Source organism: Myripristis murdjan, chromosome 22, assembly GCF_902150065.1.
Source record: "Myripristis murdjan chromosome 22, fMyrMur1.1, whole genome shotgun sequence".
In the NCBI taxonomy this organism is placed as follows: domain Eukaryota; kingdom Metazoa; phylum Chordata; class Actinopteri; order Holocentriformes; family Holocentridae; genus Myripristis; species Myripristis murdjan.
This window is the reverse complement of record NC_044001.1, coordinates 24,200,636-24,222,518: the sequence shown is the minus strand read 5'-3', so window position 1 is coordinate 24,222,518 and position 21,883 is coordinate 24,200,636. Positions and strand designations below refer to the sequence as shown.

The 21,883-nt window shown below is 43.2% G+C and overlaps 1 protein-coding gene across 1 annotated transcript; it reads right to left on the bottom strand.

Annotated features, from left to right (window-relative positions):
• Window positions 1–814: 814 nt before the first annotated feature.
• fosl2 (FOS like 2, AP-1 transcription factor subunit) lies at window positions 815–10,917 on the bottom strand. The gene is made up of 4 exons (XM_030044526.1): window positions 10,738–10,917; window positions 6,777–7,031; window positions 5,388–5,495; window positions 815–3,820 (listed from the first exon to the last, which is right to left on the bottom strand). The coding sequence occupies exons 1-4, from the start codon at window positions 10,864–10,866 to the stop codon at window positions 3,242–3,244; spliced, it is 1,071 nt and encodes a 356-aa protein (XP_029900386.1). The 5' UTR covers window positions 10,867–10,917; the 3' UTR covers window positions 815–3,241.
• Window positions 10,918–21,883: the final 10,966 nt, after the last annotated feature.

Below are 21,883 nucleotides of genomic sequence, written 5' to 3'. Positions count from 1 at the left end.
GAAGGTGGACCCACGACGCCAGGAGAGAAATGTGACACATCGTCTTCAGGATTCCATGAAGTCTGTAAGCAACCGATTGATGAACTATACCGACCAACTTTACTTACGTACTATTTTGATATTTTGACTGAAAGACAGATCAAAACTTCATGCTATTTTTACACCTACAGCATCTTATCTACTGACTCATTTTCCTCTGGTGGCAAACTCAGAACACAAATTGCTTAGCAGGAGCTTCATGGCCAGTGAACTTCACTAGCATTATCAAGTGAGGCTCAGCTCCTCATCCCACTGTTCCTTCTGTTTGTTACCTCTTTGCCCCACAGAGAGGTCTTCAAACCAAGATGCTAGTTAAACCACTAAGTCTGAAATAACCTTTTTTCATACACTTTTCCGATGTTTAAATGGATGCTTGCTATTTTAAATAAAATGTCATTGCAGCAGCTCTCCCATTTTGTTTACCCTTTAACCAGCCACTTATTGTTGCCCTGGGCTGTGCCTTGCAGTCTTTCAATTATACCAGCTACTTTAGAGGGTAGTCAGCACATTTTCTATTAGTCTTAGTCTTTCTATTGCAGTTATTATTTTTGCATCAGAATGATAAGCAGCCAGTTGATGGAAAAAAAAAAAAAAAAAAGTTCAGCCTGTTCGACTCATTATTGCATTATAGCCTTGAGGCAAAAGCGTAATTGCACTTGATTGAATTACTGTGACTTATGTATGCGCAATAAAACCTTTTCCCAGGAATGAAACAGGACTATTGCAAGTTGAAACTGTTTTTATTATTATTGATTTAAATTAACAAACACTGCTATACATATTGCTGTTTTTATTCATTTTGAATCATTTTAAACAGGTAAAGCATTTGGAAAATAAGTAATAGTAATTGAAAACAGGCAGACAGTAGAGGACAGACAGTAGATGACATGTACAGTAGAAGATCTACAGTCAATGGCTTTCCTATGTGTTTCTAGGGGGTCCAGAAAGTTTAAACATACAGACATAATCAGACTCACCCACAATAATGTTTTTGGTTATTGTTTTATGTCTTTTTATGGTGTCAATGCAGGATAGGTGCTTTCCCCGTTGCATCTGCGTGATATCATAACCAGCAACGTTAAATCCAACAGCATCAAAAGACAAACAGGTGACATGTTCCTTCGAAACAAGTTAACAACAGCAGCAGTTTTTTTTTTTTCATTGAATTGCAAAGTTCATTTGCTGCATCCAGCACAACAAAAGTCTTCCGGCCCCATCTTCTATTCATTGGCTAACAAAAAAAAAAAAAAAAAAAAAGATTATAGCAAAGATTATGACACCCCTCGACCCCTGACCTCATATCTATTAGGAATGTTTGAAGTAAACAAATAAGTCCCAAATATCGCAGTTCTATCCTTCTCAGTGCATGGCAGTATTTAAAACCCTCTTCCCTTGAAGATGCACACAAAAAATATATGAAAAAGAAGTGCTTTATAGAACTTCAGAAATATTTATTCTTCTCAAGTCTGCTCAAGGTGTCCCCTCTTTCATCTCAGGCCAGCTGTAGAGAGAGTCTTCTTACCCCTTCCTAACGGTCAGAAATTAATTAGTTGCTATGCCTGGCCCTTGATTTAAGCCAACAAGGCTTCCACTAGTGACAAAGTTTCTACCAAGTACCTAGGATGCTGGCATATGTTCATACACCCATAAATCAGCACATCTGAGCTGCAATTAACATAATTTCTTTGCTAAAACTGACAGATTTACTAACAAAGGTATAAACAGGGTTGACATCATTGCCAGCTGGCGACAGTCTAGACCACAGTGGCTTTTTCAAAAGTCGAGCAAAACTCCTCCTTTACACAGAGACTAACAGATTACAGGATCACATGTGAAATACAAACCTTTTGGCTTTTGAAACCTGACCTGCCTTGAGAGGCAGTGTTGAAAAGAGTAAGACTCTTATTTGGAGAAAAATGCAGAGCTAGAAAAAAAAAAACAGAACTACAAAGAGAACTACAGAATCCAGCTAAGGAGGGTTTAGTTCAAACTTTTATGTTGGTGGAATGTCTTTGACATGTCTGAGCGAATAAACAAACTTTTCTGACATGACAAGATGACCCTATGAAATTGCTCTCCTCCACACACCACCACTGCAACACTTTGGCTAGACCATACAACAGCCTGCGTTCCTGCAATGTTCTTCAGGACTGGGGTTCTACTACACATGAGAGAAATCCCTGACATCAATGTAAATCACATACACTTTGTCTTAAACATGTTGTAAAGTTCAGGTACAAGATCACTGAGGAAAAGCACATCAATACTACTGTAAAGTCAAGCCATCAACGCTATGGCAAAATAGTAGGTATAGAGTATTGAGGAACTAGGCATTGACTCAAAATTGGCTCGTATCCTTTGCAACACTGAGGATTCCTGTTTCACCTTGCGGCAAACCATGTTGCTTTTCTACAGGCAGATAAGGAGAGGACAATGTATCAACAAAACACTTTGTAAAATTTATCAGCACAGGCCATAAATACAATTAAAGAGATGGAAATAACGTCAAAACTGTTTACGAGCACATCCACACTCTTTGTAGCGATTCCAGAATCATGGTCCAAGTTTCTGGGATATGAAGGACAAATCTAAAAAGATGAGAAGAAGTCTTTGCTCATTGTCTGCATCGCTCTTCAGAAATTCCAGGGAAAATGCTGACCTCGTTTAGTGATTTATTGATTGATCTTGGCGGAGTGCAAGTGCTGTCCACATGGCTTTCTAACAATGTTTTCAAAAAATATATTGAGCTCGTTCTTTAGTTTTCTTGTCGCCTCAACTCACCGCGACTGCCCGATTTGGGCATCTCTTACTTCAAAAAAACAAACAAACAAAAAAAATCATCTGTTCAGTAAACAAGTTGACACTCTGGAGTTGAAATGGAGGAGGGACGACACTTGTCGGGATCGCTGCACACACGTTTACATATAAAAAAAATCACACTGAAGCAGAACAAGAAGAAACGAGCGGCGTAGCCCTTGTGGGTCTCCCTGCGTCAAGGAGACGGCTCACATGGTCAGCTTGGTCTGGACTTTTGAATGTGCTCTTGGGTCTTTTAAAGACATTGGGTGGGGGGGGTTGAGGGTTGGGGTGTGGTTGGGGGGGGGGGGCGGGAGGGTTGTCAGCGTGACGCAGTTGCTCTTACACTTTTGCCATCGTCCACAGTGTTTGTTTGTCACCCGAGCTCGCTTGACTGAGCCCTCGCTCAGAGGGCCAGGAGGGTGGGTGAATTGAGGGAGTCTGAGGACTGGTCGCCGCTGCTGCTGCTGCGTCGGTGGGCCTTGGAGCACGACTCGGAGGAGGGTGAAGGACTCTCTGGCTCCAGCATGCTAGGGTAGGTGAAGATGAGGCTCGGGGCGCTGGGTGTGGAGGCCGGGGTGGAGGCTGCAACCACTGGTGTGTTGAGGCTGTCCCCGTCTGTGCAGTAAATGCTGCCACCGACGACCCCACCGCTGCCCAGACAGATGGGCTTGATGACAGAGCGCTGGGACTTTCCCACATTGTCATCGTCCTCCTCCGGTTCCTGCTTCACCACCACCTGGTTGATGGGGCCCCGGTTGCCCATGTTGGAGCGCATGGTCAAGGGTAGGGGGGCACACTGTTGCTGCTGTGGCTGCTGGTGGTGGTGATGGTGGTGGTGCCCACCCTGGTGGCGGTCCTCTATGGGCAGCTTGCACACAGGATTATGGGCGACCAGCATGAACTCCAGCTTGTCTTTCTCTTTCTGCAGGGACTCGATCTCCTTCTGCAAGTCCGCCTTCTCCTCCTCCAGCTTCTCTGTCTCCTGCTCACAGAGAGAAACACGAAATGGGGATCAGGTTAACACTGTGTTGCTAAAAGCAAGTGATGTAAATCAAACATGTGAATGGCTAATCAACGAAAAAATAAATAAATAAAAACAAGTTAATCATATCTTCAGAAAATTATCTAAAAACTACAGTGCATTTTTATTATGTCTTGATAACAGAATTTCAAGAGTTCCTTTGTCCATCAGGTGGTCAGACAGTTTGACTATACTTTAAAGAACCAAAAGAGGGCAGTGTTTGTTTTCCACAGTGTTCTCAGTAAACAGGGTAGAGTGGATAACAAAAGAGACCAGCACAAATGGTACAATCAGCACATGAAATCAAGAATTTGTCGCAGGCCATTTACACGGTCACAACCTGTAATCTTTAAGATGACTGGGAGCCCACTTGAAGTTGTACATTGTTTGTGTCTCGTAGCAACATGAGACCTAACATAAAAGCAGCAACCCCAACCTCTGCAATGTGTCATTAATGTGTCACAAAGCCCCAGAAGACAAAGACAGATCTTGTAAAAAGCCAACGCGGGTCCCAGACAGGCACGGCCAGCCAAACAAAGATAAGCTGACATGCTGTCTGAGAACTTTGACTTGGGGACAAAGGTATGAGGAAGCTGCTAACAATGAGCTTAGGGAGGAGGTGCTCAACATCAAACTTGGAGTAAAACATTAAGGAGTGATATCAGTCAATCAAAGCGAGGATAAGTTGCAGATATATCGCTCTTTCACATAGTTGGAAAGCGATGCTTCCTTATTTGGAGTTTTAACAAACAGCGGTGTGAAGACGGAAGGGCGTTTTTTTCCCTGGAAGCAATCGCTCTGGCAGTGTGGGAGTGTGTGTATTCGTCTATGTGTGCGCAGGACATGTCTGTATGTGGGATTGTGAGACAAGCAATTTGCCCCCTTTACAAAATGTCCTGCATTCATAGAGACAGCTGCCTACAGCACATTCCATTCCTGGGGTTTTCGGCCTGACAAGCTCAACCTCACTGTAATTGAGCTAATTAGTCCATTTAGATGCTGTTACTGTCTGCCAGGCAGGCTTGTGAGACAGCCCTACCTCTGTCTACAGCTGCTCCAGACAAAAAGCTTTTCATCGGCTGTCATCTTTTAGCGAGACTTAGCAATCAGAGGCACAGCGAGAGTCAAACCAGTAACGCGGGGTTGCAAATTTAGTAGGTGTGGAGTTCAGTCACTCATCACCAACTTGGAATCAAGCCAGACTTATGAACAACTATGGCTAGTTTTCTTTCACTGTGCACCGTGCATTCTGCTGCCTTGCCATTATCAGATCTTCTAGGTTTTCTGCTGTCTGCCATAACTTTAGCTGTGACAACTCAGGTGATGCAAAATCGGGCACATGCACGGAGTTAGGAAGCGTGGCTGTCTATTAGCTGGAGGGGATGCTGCACAAGAGGCAAAAGGATGCCCCGGCGCCTGCACTGATGTGTGGTCTGTTTTGCAAACCCTCATTTCATGATGAAAGCGCAGTGCAATTGAAGCTGAGGCCGATTCTGGTGGCTGCAGCTGGGTGCTTCTATCTACTCACCCCTTGGAGCATCTCAGTGAGCTCTCGTCTGCGGTTGCGGCATTTGGCTGCAGCTAACTTATTCCTCTCACGCCTCACTCTCCTTTTCTCCTCCTCCTCTGGGGTTAGCTAGGAGTGGAGGAACAAACCAGGTGAGTTGTTTGTCTCACACACACTCATACACACACACACACACACACACACACACACACATACACAAAAGTACATGCATGCGTGCATGCATACACACACACACACACACACACACACACACACACATACACACAGATCGATCAATATGAAGCAAAGCAGAGGAGTATAAACAAGACCTGGCTACTACTGCTTGGATGTGAGCAGATTAACAATTATTGAGAGACCATAGAAATCATTCTGGCACAGTGGTCGTGGCATTATCAAATAAACTAAATGATAAATTGTTATGCAAGGGGGTGGGAGTCACTGGGGAACTGCAGATACGATACTGTCACGATATTTTACCCACGATAATGATGGAATCGCACTACAGGCGATTCTGCAATTTGTAATATATTGTAGGATAATTAACAATGATGCATCAGAATGTTTGTAACTGAGGAGGAAAAAATAGCCTGCAACAGGAACATGACAGAACAGTTCCAGTTAAAACATCTAAAGGCAGGGACCAAATGCACCTAATAGGAACTCAAATGTGCAAATTAGGATTAGAATTCAATTACTGATACCTGGCGCAAGTCGATTGATAATCAAATACAAGAGGAAGTATCACGATATATTGTATTACTGATTTATTGTTCCACCCCCGGATATGCATACAAACCAGAGATCGATTTCATGAATTCCAATGCACAGAATAAACATAACTTGTTTTGGTTATAGCAGAAATGCTCTGCAAGGACATTGTGAGGGCCGACAAAAACAAAAACAAACAAACAAACAAACAATCCTGCAACAGCCTTTTTGCTATAGGGTTTGACTGATGTGCTTTTTTTTTTTTTTAGACTGATACTGATTCAGTTGTTTTTTTTGACTGAAGCTGCCAATAGCAATTTTTGTGCTAATATTCAACAGCTGAAATTTGAAAATTACTATGAAAAAACATAAATGAGAAAACTATTACTATTTATCTTTAATTAACTGCTTGAATAAACAAAAACAAGAAGATTGAGAAAATGCAAAATAAGAGGATGAGAGAGATACTGTTCAACAATATAACAATATAATATATAATATATAACAATATAATTTTTTTTTTACAGATCTAGAGAATAACCTCTTTCATATCAAAGAGGGAAGACATGGACTCTTCGATATCTAATAGTCAAAAAAATAAAAAAAATAAAAAAAATAATAATATCAGCCCAGTGAAGCTGATTAATGCTTTTTGCAGGTTTCTCATTCCATGTCGCTCACCTGCTCGTCCCTCTTACGCCGCCCTCGGGCGTCCCCGATGGAGCGGATGACGCCGGGCCTTGCCAGTGTGTTGTGTCCCAGCAGCCCTGGACCGTTGGTCAGGTGATGGCTGTAAGGGTGGGAGCGGGAGTAAGGGTTGGACATGGAGGTGATGACGGTGGGCTGCACCATCCACTGTAGGTCTTGGCTGGTAGTGATGGCATTGATGGTGGGGATGAAGGCACTGTTGGAGCCGGGCATGTCAACCCTGTACTTCTGCATGAGGAGAAAGAGAGGTAGAAATATGATGAGAGGAATTGTAGGAATTCTACTGAAACGCCATCAATACATGTAACTTCATCCCATCAGTATCTTGCATCATCTTTGGTACCTGCCTTGTTTCCTTGACAGCTCAATCATACAGGCGCACACCACCCACCTTTATCAAATTCACACATTTTCCACATTTCAAGCTTATAGTAATGATTCAGTCCACATAGGCAAAACACTGTCTAGTTTTACCCGTGTAACCCCTGGAGTGGAACAAGTGACACATGCAGTGAATCATGTGGGAAAGCCCAAGGTGCCCGCTGCATCTCCACTACACTACAATAAACGGGAGAAGGGAAAAAATGCATCGGGCATGTCTTATACATGTCTGGATTAACAGCAGAGCGCGCAGGCAGGGCCGCCGTGTGTCCTGCTTGTTCCTAGGACATGATGATCTCTAAAGCTCAACACATTATTTAAAGGTTAGATGGCCCTTTTGGGTTGTCCATTATTCCAGGGTCCAGGACAGCTGACCTGGTGCACCCCCCTGTTCGCAGTCCTACATGTAGGTACATATCAATTTTAATCGTAAATTTTTAAGCTCCAATTTTGAATCTCAGCTGCTTTTAATAGTTGTCTTTTTGTTTAACTTTGATGGGGGCAGATGCACAATGGAACAGGTCAGGGTGTTCACATGGTAATGCAGGTGCAGAGGTGGGGGAGGGGGGGTGTCAGTGGTGGAGACCTTTCTTGCCCTTGGGTAAACTATGAGAGAGGTAAATGGAAAGCATTATGCTGTAATGTCCCTTTCTGGAAATATAAAATGTGCCAAATGACAGTGAACAGTCTTTTATGATTTCATCACCTGAATAAACAGTGATAGACTGCTTTTACATTTCCTAAGTATGCTGATTAAAAGTATTTCATGGATTTGCTCATTTGTGGAGACCTCTGAAGCCATATTGTTGTTTATGAAACAAGGGCATGACTCTCATGCTGGGTTCTTTTGTCACAGAAAGTTATTAGGGGCAATGCAGGTACCTTTAGGAAATTTTGTTCCAGGAAACCCCATATGCTCAGCGTTGTTGTTTTTGATGAGGACTGCGCAATGGTGAAGCTGAAAACTTCGGCATGAATAATTGTCCTTATACATTCTAGTGAGCCGAATTCTATTGAAATGAGTCTCTTAGCCCCCCACTTTGAGAACCACCGCTCTAATGAACAAGTGTCAACTGGCTGGAGTTACTTCAGATGTCTGGAGTTGAGAAACAGACGGGCTGTGAGACGTGGGTGCCAAAGTGCGTAATTTACGCACGTCCCCATCCCCGTTATTCCCGACTTTCCGACGGATATCCCGGCAGTCTATTCGTACTTTGTTTGTCTGGTGAGTCATTGTGTATGGGATTCGTTAACCACACGTGTAAAGCGGTCAGTTCCAGTAAAGGGGGAAGCAGCCAGCTGTATCAGGGCAGACAGGTCGCCAGAACAAGACTGGGAATTAGGCGATTTTGCCCTACATATTTTTTTTTTTAAAAAGTACAAAATTGGTCACTATCTGGGGAAAGGAATTGTGTTTCCAGAACATCAGAAACTGATCACTTAACATGGTGTCCAACAGTAGCTGTGAAATAGATACTGAAAATATTATAGCGTAGTGTTTCCTGGTGAAAAATAAAACAATAAAGCAACTCAAAAACACACACCAAACAAAGTCTTCCTGGAGGATATTCTTTATTTTCTCTTTGGTTCTTTGCATTTATTAATTCGGAAGTGTTGTATTTTTTATTTTGTCTGGCTTAACACTGGCAGCCTGCACTTCTAGAGGAAGACGGCGTCCCGTAACAAAACATCCCAGACGTTTGGGTGATAAAAAAAAAATCCCCTTCTCTTATCCCATGAGGGAATAAAACCAACGACGCGGTCACGTACATGCCCGTGGTAATAGGCAACAGGCAGGATAATGTGATCACAGGGAACTAGAGTAGTGATAAATATGTGCCAAAAGTCGTTTACCGTAATGTTGCGTGTGCTCGGGGAGGCTTTTTCCATAGAAGTCACTACGCAACAGGATGCGAGTAAACAGCTCGCCCCTTCCCGGATTCATATCCTATTATTTGTGATTACAGGGGCACGGCGTCCTCTTCATATTAACTTGTTACAGATGTATCTCTCGTTTTAAACATGTATCAGCAAATTGTCCTCTCTGTGATGAAAGCGGTGGGATGGATTCCAGTGATTTTTGTCTTTAAACCGACGTATCTCTGACTGAAAGTGGTTGATTTTTTGGCATTTCGTCAAACACAATAAGGAAATGGGCTTTTGGTTTAACCAGAGCCGCACTTCCAGTCTGTGTGCGCTTCCCACTGGAAGAAATGTGCCATGTGCAACACAAGGCGCGTCTGAGAAAATCAGACTACAACCTGACTCTGTGGCCATGCTATTTGTAACTATCCACAGGCCTCAGTCTCGTCTCTGTGCGAGGTGCTTTGCGCTCATAGAAGTAATTACCTGCCGTAGACATAGCTTTTGATTGACCTTAAACATGGGGCATTTGCATTATGCCCTTGGTGGACCTGTTTTTTTTCCCCTATGAAATATTCTAAGTAGACGACAGAAGCCATAACCTGGCGATGCCCAGAGCTTCGGTGCGCTTGTCTGTTTTCATGTCCGCATATTAGATGCCTGTTGCATTTTGCATCGGTCTATAGCGACACTAAATGTCCTCAGAGCACGGTGAAATGGACATAACAGAGAACATGGTATGTGACCGCTCTTGTCATGATCGCGATGCCTTGCTTGTGCGTAAAATGTGTTCCCAGCAGGGTGCCACCGGCAGGACACGCACGAATGCCCTTAGAATCTCCCTGTTTTGTAAGAAATTGTGATGAAAGTGAGTGAGGGATGAAAAATACGCGGATTCGATGTTGGATTGACATCTGGAAATCACAAATCTCTACAGCGTCCCCGGGGGTGTATCGAGAGGCGCTTCTCCTGCACAAAACACTGCACAGCGCATAAAGCAGCGTTTCCGCATATTTCACCATGCAAAACCTCTGGACCTGGTCTAGATTTATAACACAAATTCTTTAACCCAACAAAACAGATGCGCAAGGATGCCGGGCCAATTTACCCAACCTCTACAGGCCTATGTGCACTTACTGCGCCTATAGATAATGATAAAGAAAAAATATTGTCCTGCACCAAGCACGTTGAGAACTAATTGTGTTTCATCATTATGTCCAACTTAGGCCTGTGAATATGTGAATTATGCGCAAAAGTAGCACGTTTCCACCATTTTGTCTGCGCAGCAACCAGATGATCAGAGCGTAATTAGAGTGTAATTATACATCATGACACAATTAATATGGCATGCGTTCATATTCAAATGCAAAATGCATGTGTGCAGAGCTGTGCACAGGCTGGCCAAAGAGTAAGCTTGCATCTGTTGAGTCACCGCTGCAATCTGTGTCATTGGGTTCATCCGTTCTTCCCCAAGCCAAGTGGCATATTCTTACATTACAGAGTCTCTGTACAGGAGTTTAAAGCCGTGTTTGCATGATAGATGCATGACTATAGCAAAACAAGCAGGTCTATACATTTCTTCACGGGTGTGCAGACTGACACTATTGCAAATGTGAGAGACAGAGCGGTGTGCTTGTCACAGGCAGCACCGTGCGGACCGGTGCCCCCGTGCTCTCTTGCAGCTCCTTACCTGGTAGCTTGAGGTAGAGATCGGACTGCCGATCGTGCTGCTGCCGCTCGTGAAGGACTCTGGCTGGGCCGGAGAGGTGCTGCTGCCGCGGGACGAGGTGTCGTAGTTCCCGGAGTAGTCCTGGTACATGATCCAGGAAAAAGGAAGATTTCAGTAGACGGGTTGGAGCTCTGGAGCTTTTTTTTTTTCTTAAAAAAAAAAAAAAAAAAAAAAAAATCCTCGCAGTAAAAAAAAGGAAAGAAAAAAGAGCACCAGCAGTGAAATCCTCTGATTCGAGAGTTAATTTTGGATATCCAGAAAAGTGTTGGCAAACACAAAGTGCACTAATTGCTCTCCCTAAATTACCCTAAAACATTACTAAAACTTTTGCCAGTTACAATAAATACTCCCTTGGCTTGTTGCGTCTATGCTTGTATTGTGCTTTAATTATTCTTGCGCCGCCAGGTAAACTCACAGCTACGCTAGACTATGTAGATCCTCTCAGGTGCGCAAACTTCACCCTAAAGTCAGCAGCACACCTTCAACAGTCAAATCCAGTTTAGACAAATCAACCTGTAGTTAGAGTGACTCACGCAGGTTTACATTCGCTTTAAACCCTAGTCTTGTCTACTGAAGATTTTCCGTCGCCTTGCCTGTTACACACCTTATCGCAGCTATCTGCTGTTCACGGAACAGTTCTAACTTTTTTTCTTTTCCCTTTTACCACACTTCCTAGAGATGACTCACTTCAATGGCACTATGAAGATGTGCAACCGCTTTTCAACGCCAACGAAACGGCTTGCGTCACGTTTGGGCGTTACGACTTCATCCAAGGAGGGGTTATTTTTGGCTAAGGCGGAGAAAGAGAAGTGACCCCTGGAATAATCCTTCGCCCGTAGGACACTGGGATTATAACCGAATAACGCAAATATGGCCAGAGTAACAAAATCCTTGCGTCTGGAGAAGGCTTCTTTTGTAAAAGACGTTTGCACTTGTTGTCCGGGTCACCATTTGTGTGACTTGGTACGGTCTATTGACGCATGTTTCCTAAAATGGGCAGTTGCGTCAGCGAGCGTGTGGGTTTCCTTGGTAAAGGAGCGTCAGACACTGGAGGGATTCCCTCCCCTCGCGAGCTTCGCTCCGGACTCTGAGCTCACAGCGACCGGGTCCGGATCCGCACACACGCCGGTACACAGGCCACTGAGGATGAGGACTATTAAAATCGAAACTTGTAGTGTAAATACATTCTGTCACCTTGTGGACGTAGGGGCAGAGAGAGAGAGAGACGCACAGCACACACACCGGAAGTTTTAGGGTGCAACATAAAGCTCCAGCGTCTCTTTGAAGTTTTCTTTGTGGGCCAGAATTAAATCGAAATCCGCGTCTGTTCTTAGCCTAAAGGAATATGGAAATGCAGCAGCGGGGCGCAAACATGGCCCGTTTTTTCCCACCGGTTTGCTCATCTAAGGAAACGCGAGCTCAGAAACACACACTGGGTTTAAGATGCTATTGTTCCTCTCAATAAAAGAGCAGTGAAAATGATTGGACATGCAGTGCCGCGGCACAATCAGGTCTTTGCGTTATTTGGCAGAAACGCATTGTGCGTAAATCAGAGCGGTGGCACCGTGCTCCGTGGATGGTACTCATCAAACACAGCCTGTACCCCTGCGAATGGTCAGATTAATGTGGCCCATTGGTTAGGCCTAATACAACAGTGCAGCACGGTGGCTTCAAAGGAATTTCAAATGATATGTGGGCTAATTGTAATTCGGACGCACCTCATAAGCAAGGGCACGGCGCCCAGAAAATGACACGTTACACGATATGAAATGGCGCATTAAGTGTAATCCAATCTGGTATGGTTCCTATTTTAATCTGTATCATCAGCACTGAGCATACTGAGCTCTCCTAAAGCTGTTTGCCGCGCGTATCTCTGCCAAAAAAGAGTTGCCTTCATTAAAAAAAGTTTCACTTATCTCGTCGGGGGGTGATGGTTAAGGAAAATGATGTACAGGGGGTTTTCTGAGGTGACCAGTCCCTCCGCTGACTGACTTACTGTTTCTTTGCTTGCTCATAACGTGAACACGTCAAATATAGGTACCTCAGCTCTGCAAGATGTCACCTTTTCCAAAGTCACTGGGTGTCATTACCACAGTACCTTTTGACCTGTGTGAAAATGATGCAACTGAGCAATAAACTAGGAAAAAGCAATTTGAAGCGTGCCGTGGCTTTACTGGTAGAAAACGACTGTGGAAAGAATGCAGATGTTCAGTAAATCTCATATTTTTGACTGATATTCATCAATGGCTAATAAGTAGGCTACTTCTTTTCTTTAGTTCTCGGACAGTATCGTGGTTGCTAAGCGACACAGTTTCTCCTAAATTGCACGAGGAAATCAAACCTGCCAACGGCCTATAATTAAGTTTATAATATAATTTGAGATGCACCCATGGGCGCTCATTTGGTAAAGAATATGTTCCTGTGTGAAGTCTGAGTTTATAGTCCACCACATTAACAGATGCAAATTCGTGCAGAATAAGTGCTCTTTGTTTATATTAGATGTCTATATTAGACTTGGTGTCAGGTAATATGTCATCACACTGACCTTACAGTGACATTCAGACAGTCTCAGCCGGCACAGAAAAGTTTTGACGGAAAAGGAGACCTTGCAGAAGCTTATGGATTTAGTGCATACATCAAACTGGAGCAGATCAGCGCCTCATTGACGTGTTGACCCGCAGTTTATGCGCCACTGACGTGTCGGTGGCGCAGCATCACACATCATAAGAGATCAGCTGTATCACGTCGCTGCAGGACAGGACATCTCATCCCTCCTTCCATCCAGCCACAGACGAAAGACAGAATTAATTTCATCGATAAGCAGACAGCTTACTTGGCCGTGACCGACTGATCCACATATCACAGGTACACCGGTGACGCACAATAAATACGCTGACGGCCCTGATCTCTAATGCTGCCTTCAAGTACGCCTCGGGCACCGCTAAGTCGCACTGGTCACTTTGTACATAGGACTTTACTGTCGGATAATAGTAATAATAATGTCGGATAAATATTCACCCAAAGTTTTAAAAGTAGGCATTAAAAACTGGTGGCTCTTTTATTGTTGGACTTTGTGCTGCAGCAGAAGCCAAGAATAGGTAGATAATGGAGAAAATGCTTGAAGTTTCAATTATTTTAGGAAGCAAAAGTTTTTTATTATTATTATTTAAAAAAAAAAAAAAAAAAAAAAAAAAAAGATTTATTGCATTTTTTTTTTTTTTGGCATTTAAATAAACTCCAAGCTAAATATAATTTGCATTTTTCCGTCTTCAACACCACAAAACAACTTATAAGTATGCACAAAATACTTGGCATCTAAACCTTAAACATCCACCGAGTGAAAAATTAGACACCCAGTCATTTGCTAAGAACAATACGAACAATATCATACAGAACAATGAAATAAATCACTTTTACCTTCACTAGCTGCCACAGCCTTCATGCTCTCCATCTATCAGTTAAACGTCAAATCTCTGCAACGTGGGTTATCATATAGACCAAATAAATAAGTCAATAAATAAATAAATAAAGTCTGATTTTCCCACTCTCACTCATTCCCACTCACTACTTACCATTTGTTGGGTCGTTCCTGTCCTAAGCTTCATAATTTTTTAAATATTTCCAGCAGCACTTGAGGGCAACTGAGGAAACGCAGCATCTGAACAGTCCATAGATTTAATTTCATATATCCCCTTTGATGGCAATAGCATGCGATGAATTTATTTTTGCCTTAAAAAAAAAAAAAAAAAAAAAAAAAAAGGATAATTTTCATTGCAGCCATTCTGACATGAAACAGCAGGTAAACCCAGGTGTCATTAAGTAAGGGTTTCTTCCTTAGACCAAAATGGAAAAATGGAGCAGAACCTGTATTAATGTCTTTAATAACACCTCTGTTACCTGCTATTTCATGTCAAAATGACTGCTGTGAAAAGGGTCTACCACATGAAATTTTTAATGAGGATACATTATTATTTTTTATTTCTCTTGTTCTCATTCTTATTAGTATTGGTATGTTTGAGAGCAGATATATTACCACATGGAGATTAGAGCCCATCGGGCCTATGAGTTCAGCAAGAGGTCAAAGTGGTGTTGTACTGTTGCCCATGCCGTGTAATAGACATCAGGGCCTCGGAGGCTTCCCTCTGTCATGTGGCTTTGTTATAAGACAGAGGTCACTGTCATTTGTCCACGGAACAAATTCCAAATTGAATCAAGTGCAGTTAGTGGTTGGAATACTGAGAGAAAGCCTCTGTGGAGAAGTTGTCTGCCTCCTTTTTGTTAAGGCTGCAATATCACAGATTCATCTGAACTGCACATGTAGTCTATAATTCAGACATAAGACATCAATATGTTGTTTCCTACTGTTATCAACACTACAGTGTTATGTAACGAATGACTCACTTTATGGCTAAATCATAAAGCAAGGAAGTTGTTTTACAATGAGAACAGGGAAGGATTTATTGAGATTCTTTCTATCAGGTGAACTGATACTAAAGCTCTCTTCAAGTCAGCAAGTGCACGTGATTGATTATTACTGATTTATTTTGCATGGTGTTTCACATTGCACTGGCGCTTTTCCTTTTGTCGTCATCATTTATTCTTGCCCTTGTCTGGCTTCTTTGTTTGCTCCTCTTGGCGTCACTCACACCGTAGAGTTTTAATACCTTCACCTAGATATGAGCTCAACATGATCTGCAGGGCTAATCTGGTGGCTCAAGTGCTGCGACAGTGCACACGCATGTACTGAAGTGCTTACTTGGAGGGCAGAGAGTGGGTTAAAGAACAATCAGTGTGATTGACAATGGGATTTGCTGGCACCGTGGCTCTGTGTCAGTGGCAGGATAATGCAGTTACTGTAATATTTAATGACACTGCTCTGCAATGAACAAGACACCAAAGGAGAATTCTCCTGTTTACAGCCTTCACTGGGGTCACTGGATGACTTGTTGTCAAAGTGTGGCTGCATTTTCCCCATCTGTTCAGCTCGCATGGTTCAGAAACCTGGGCCGAGATGCCAGTTTGCAGCACTGCCCCCTTACCTACTGTAAAAATAAACAACAATGAAAAGAAAAAACTTTTCTTTAATACAGCTTCAAGCCCACAGTGCTACAGTATTGCTCAAACAAAATCAGTTTGTCTCTATTTATAATCTGGATGCTGATATCTACTTTTTTGTCACGATGTCTTGTGCAAATTCCACTTTCTAAACAGAAATTTCATCAGCTGTGTCATCAGGATGCCCATGGTGCAAGATGACATCTTCACAAGACACTGGCATCCAGGCCGGCAGACAGAGCTCATGTGAATTAAAGTAACCCTTATTTCAGCAATTTCATTCAGCGGTTGCCTTGACGACTCATGTAAAGCAGTCAAACACAACAGCGCAGAGGGATAATTTGAGCATTCTTGACCTCCAGAGAGTGTGGGATTGTGGAGAAAAGAATATGAATTCATTGGCTGCATAGCCTCCAATAAGACCAATCAGATGCAAGTATGCAGAAAACACTGGAGCCGCTCAACGACATCTTCCTCTTGTTCACATGGCAGGTCCACCCAGACTGAGAGCATCAAATCTCTGATAATTTTGCCCTTTCGTTGTGAATTCTGTATTTTTTTTTTTTATAGAAACACATGCAAAAAACAAAACAAAACAAAAACAAAAACAAAAACAAACAACAACAACAACAAAAAACCAAACCAAAACAAACAAACAAACAAACAAACAAACAAAAAACACTTGATAGCAAAACCTTCTGTAGGCTATCACAAACATGAAATGATGGGGAGATAGTTCCAACTAAGAGCATAGCACTGGACTGAATACAGCCTAAAATGTTCCATTGGTGCTGATAATTTCCACAATATTATAATGCAATGATAAGACCAACATGTAAGAAACAAGAGAATGTCAAGAAACTGTTTATATATATATATATATATATATATATACACACACACACACACACACACACACACACACACACACACACACACACACACACACACACATATATATATATATACACACATACATATATGTATATCCCTTTCTCACATATAGGAAGGTTTCTTTTATTTTGAAAGCAGAGGGCTGGGCTGGTTGGAGTTCAGAGGTTTGCAGGTAGAAAAGGGCATTGCCATACTGTGGCTTTGGTTGCAGCCATGTTTCTAACTCCTCTTGTCCAGATGAAGGCTCCCCAAATGACACAAGTTAAAGGAATATTCAAACATTTTGGGCAAAATGCCCTTTTTCTGACTTACCCAAACTGAGACAAGATGTTCGATACCATTTTCACCTCTGTATGTGCAGTGGTTTGGTTCATATAGGTAGCATTTTTTGTTAGGTTAGCATACAGACTTGAAGTCTATGGGAGTCGTTAGCCTAGCTCCATCAAAGTGAAAAAATGAACCTTACAGCAACACCAAGGCTTTCTCATTTGGAGTAATCATTTAAATCACTGAGGGAGGCATTGAGGAAAAGTTTTCTTATTCTGGCAATTATTAAATTTGATGCTAAATATGTTTTATTGCTAAGTGCCGATTAAGTTCAGAGGTTTGACTTATATTTTTAAAAGTAAGTGGGTGAACAGTTTTACTTCCCTGCAGATATGAAGTGTTTACTTCTGCAACATGACACCTGCCTACACATAAACACTGCTGGAAATGGAATCTCTTTACAAAAGAACAAATGCATGTTTACCCACTGGTTTTCATTTTCAAAACTTTCATATGACAAACAAATCCTTCCTCGAATTGTCTGCTGACAGTAAAAAACTCTCCATTTTAGGAACTCATTTAGCCTCAAATTCAGTGTTAAAATCTTGTTTTTTTCTAATCCCATAATAATCCCACTTGGCTCCATGTAGATTCAGCATTTTTGTTAGTATAAATATGTTTGCATGTGGCAGAATAATGCTTTTATCAATAAAATGACACTTGATTCACGAAATTTCTGGAAACAAGTTGAAATGCATCGGGGACAAGATTCTTTTTTTTTTATCTTGTTTGAAAAAAAAAACAAACAAACAAGATTTTAAGACTCAAAATGAGATTAAATGGCTTAAAATGGAGTTGTTTCCCCCCCCCCCTTGCAGCGCTGAGCCTGTGATAGTGCCTGGAGCGGGGCAGCAGTGAAATTGCTGGGAGGTGGGAACGAGGGAATAGGACCATCTTACTAAATACCATCACGTAGCAACCAAATGTTTCCTTGCTTGTTTGCTGCAGTCGGGAAATAAACCTGGTGACCTAAAGGATGACTCAGCTGTGTCAAGTGCTGCAGCTACCACTTGTTTTCACGCTGCCATTGTGCAGTCCAGTGGTTGGCAAATCTCACATGCACTCTCTCGCAGCAGATTTGCAGCAAATTATTGTGCAATTTGGCCACGGTGTTGTGTGTATCATCTACCGAGCACAATGAAACGGTCACGAGGAAAATAAGAAAACTACCTGCATGCAGCATACCTTCCAATCAACGCCACACACGAAGCGCACTCTTGACAGTAACTTCACAACCATTAGGGTATCAGTTCCTGATACAATGGAAGGAAATGCGTCACAAACGCGATGTACCTCGAAACAAAGAAGAATGGAACGCTGCTCGGGCAAAAACAGCAGAGAGAGAGAGAGAGAGAGAGAGAGAAGGGGAAATGCTGGAGCGCGTAGTGGAAGAAGTGAACAAATAACGGGGTCTGGGAGAAGAAAAGAGCGTGAGGTGGTTAGGGGACTTCTGAGCAGGCACGGAGCGGTCAACACAGCCACCTGCAGCTCGCGAACAAACAGGACCCCAGCAATTCCTTCCACTTTTACTGGACGTCCCCGTAAAGCTTGTTTTGTTTATGGAAAAAAAAAGAAAAAGCCACATAGGCCCAAGTGAAAACAACAACCTCTCAATACTAGAAACCAACGGAGGAAAGCGCTGGCTGCCTGACAAAAACAGGCTTTATGTCTGCGTGTTATTTTGTTTTGGTCTTCTCGACGTCTTGTTTTCCCCTTCGCTGGCCCAAAACAGTCAAATCAAATAGTGTTTCTGAGTGACGCTGTTCAGCGCAGCCACAGCGCGCCCACAATGGGGAAGTTTATCTCACTCTGTCAACAAGGTTGTCAATGCAATTTATGAGTAGTGCGGCCCGAGAGTGGACCGAGGGCCGTGCGGCTCGGAATGTTAATGGCTTTTGGTTGGTTGGGGAACTAAGTTTTGCTCCTGTTGCTTTACTTCAGCTCCTGATAGCTCACCAAAAAAAAATACGACATCCTCTCTTCTGTTGCAGATTGCTTGAGCCAAAAGTTGAAAGAGGAGTCTGGAAAGTCTTTAAAACATTAGATCTTAAAGGAAAAGTTCATTCAAAATACAAAAACAGATTTTTTTTTTACTTACTTCTAGTGCAACCTTTCCATCCAGACCATGTCTGTGCGATTTGGTGAGGTTTCCAGTCTGTCTCCCTTCAGTACAACTATACCCACCCACCATGTTCTTAGGAGCTCCAACTGTTCCAAATTTAATGTGAAAAACTCAGCAGCAACACGTCTTTCGAAAAAAAAAAAAAAAACAATGATACGGATTCCCGACATAGCTGTCTTCCCCAGAGGACGAAGAGTTTTGACGGGAACTATTTCCTGCTAAAGAACACCAGCAAACTGTAGGCTATCAGTCCGCGCCAGTTGATACACACTGGGGATGGAAAAAATTCCCAACGGAACTTTTCGCACACTTTGCATGACTTCCCGTGAATCAGAGTTTTTCTTGGGAAAGAACTGCCAGACAGTGAGTGGTTAGACTAGTTTTCTTGAACTGGATGCAGGCTGTGGTACAGTATGTCAATCGGTAAGGGGAGCGGATTATCATTTCCTTGCACAAATGCAGGTAAAAAAAAAAAAAAAAGACATTCTTTTGGCCACTGAACCCCCTAAAGACGCAATTTCTGTACTGAAAAACTCAAGGCATGTCCTTGAACTTCCTGTGCAGAGAAGATAAGCACCGCTGGCACATCCTTGAATGCAATCGCACAATTTTCGTTGTGAATGTATGGAATTCTTTGTGTGCCTGTATCTTCCTCAATCCTCACACGCCACTCTGAGGCTTATCTTGGTCGTAGAATAATCCCCATTGTTTCAGCTTGATTTATCTGGCTCTTTGATCGCGTCCTCCGCGCTAAAATCTGTTGTGGAATCAGTGTACCGACTGGCGAGCCTTCACACCGGGCCCGCTGCTGTCTCTGTGATGTCTTGTTAGACGTCTCATGATTGACACTGTGTCTCAAAACGTTCTCCTCTTTGAAACATGAAGACGCAGCAAGTAAAGTGCAAGAGGTAAAGACAGAGAGCCGTGGAATGCAACACATATCTGGCCGATTTTTTCTCTCATCAATCATTTTCCATTGCAATTCCAAGCAAAATCCCATCAGTCGCTGCATTATAGAGGTGCATATTGAATATATGCATTCCTAATCATAGAGTGGTATGAGGTGGGACATGCACACGTAGGCAGTAACATGTATAAAAAGCTTTGTGATGCGTTTGTGGTCACAAGTTGGTACGACGGGGCGGGGGAGAAAAGGGTCAAGGCTAAAAAATGGTTATGCTTTAAGGAAGAGGTGTGCTGGCTGTTTTGGGTGGGGTGCGGTGGGGACTCTGAAAAGAAATGTGGAATAGAGGGGCGAGATGGCGGTGGAGGTGGTGGGGGGTGGTGGGAGGGGGGGGGGGCTGATCTTCCTCCTGAGGTCTACTCCTCCGGTGCGTCCATTCCTTCCGGCTCGATGGAGGCTTAATGCGAGTGTGGAAAAGTGGAAAATTTAATTAGGCTGCCAAAGGGGGTTTGTGTCACTTGGCACGAGCCAGCGCCCACCCTCCTCCCGCCCCCCACCTACTACCACCATCACCCCCCATCATCTCCTCCCCACTGCCCCTGCCACCCCCATCCCCATCCCCACCCTCCCTCACCCTTTCCTCTTATCTCATTTGCTGCAACAGTGTTTGCGTCTTTTTTTCCCCCTTTGTACCCACAGTCCTTTGGGGCATGACCCACGCTGCCACGGGAGCACATGGAGGTCAACAGTGTACAGCTGCACGGTGGTTGTGAGGCGAGGCGGGGGGTGAGGCCCGGCGCTGCCGAGCTGCCGCTGAGCGACGAGATGGTTTGAAGTGTCGACGCTCTCTAGACACACTGAATCAGTTCGACCGCTGCTCAGAGAGGAGAGCAGGAAGAGAAAAAAAAAAAAGGCATTGACACCGCAATGCAAGGCTGCACTCACACCATGTGCCGCCATGATCAATAGCTGAATTTTGGGCATGACAGTTCCTATAAGTTCTCGGATGCGACTCATAGCCCCGACCATTATGAACTGACAGAAATGTCAAAAAGACAGTAACACTAACAAAAAAACGTCTGTACCTACACTTCTCTAACTTGTGCCATTTCAGTTACAGTACGTACCTTTGAGTTTTGACTGAGTCGAGGCATGCCCCCAACAACCAATTAAGTCGGCTGTTTCACTTTCTTCCCATTGTCGTGTGTCGTCGTCCTCCACGCTAGCGCTGGCTCAGTGAAGCTGCCGAGGCGCCAAAATTATGACAATTGTCTCAGGCGAATGGCATGAGATTTACATATTGTCACGGCAACGCTGACAAATCCCGATTTGAACGTTCAAACACAAGTGGCATGTAGATCGCACGCCTCGGGATACAATTTTGCACCACATATCCATGTGGTCCAGATCACAGTGGAAAACATTCGACTCGGTGCAGCCTTTTACTGCGCCGACTGCTTTGAAAACCTCAGATCTGTTTCACCACAGGAAGGAAAGGAGACACTTGCGAGATGCATGTGTGAACGCAGTTTTAAGTGTCCAGCCGCAATTTTAGGATGTAATGCATTTTTTATGAAATGTGCTGAAGTATGGCTTGGCCAGTAAGATCAATAAATCATGTTAGAGCTGGGCTATAGGGACAAAGATATCAAATATTTAGATCTTTTCCTCTAAATACCTCAATATCGATATTGTGAGTATTCTCCATGGACTATTGGTGCTTTCATAAATTATTTAGAAATAAACAGTCATCAGTAATTTGGATATGATGATCAAGCAGGTGGAGGCAAATAATAAAACTAGAA

What these genes read in the sequence shown, in the direction of transcription:
- fosl2 (XM_030044526.1), bottom strand. Translation starts at nt 10,866, where the DNA reads ATGTACCAGGACTACTCCGGGAACTACGACACCTCGTCCCGCGGCAGC. An exon ending in GGCGTAAGAGGGACGAGCAG is followed by an intron (nt 5,496 to 6,776) that starts GTGAGCGACATG and finishes CTCCACTCCTAG; the next exon opens with CTAACCCCAGAGGAGGAGGA. An exon ending in TCACTGAGATGCTCCAAGGG is followed by an intron (nt 3,821 to 5,387) that starts GTGAGTAGATAG and finishes CTCTGTGAGCAG; the next exon opens with GAGACAGAGAAGCTGGAGGA.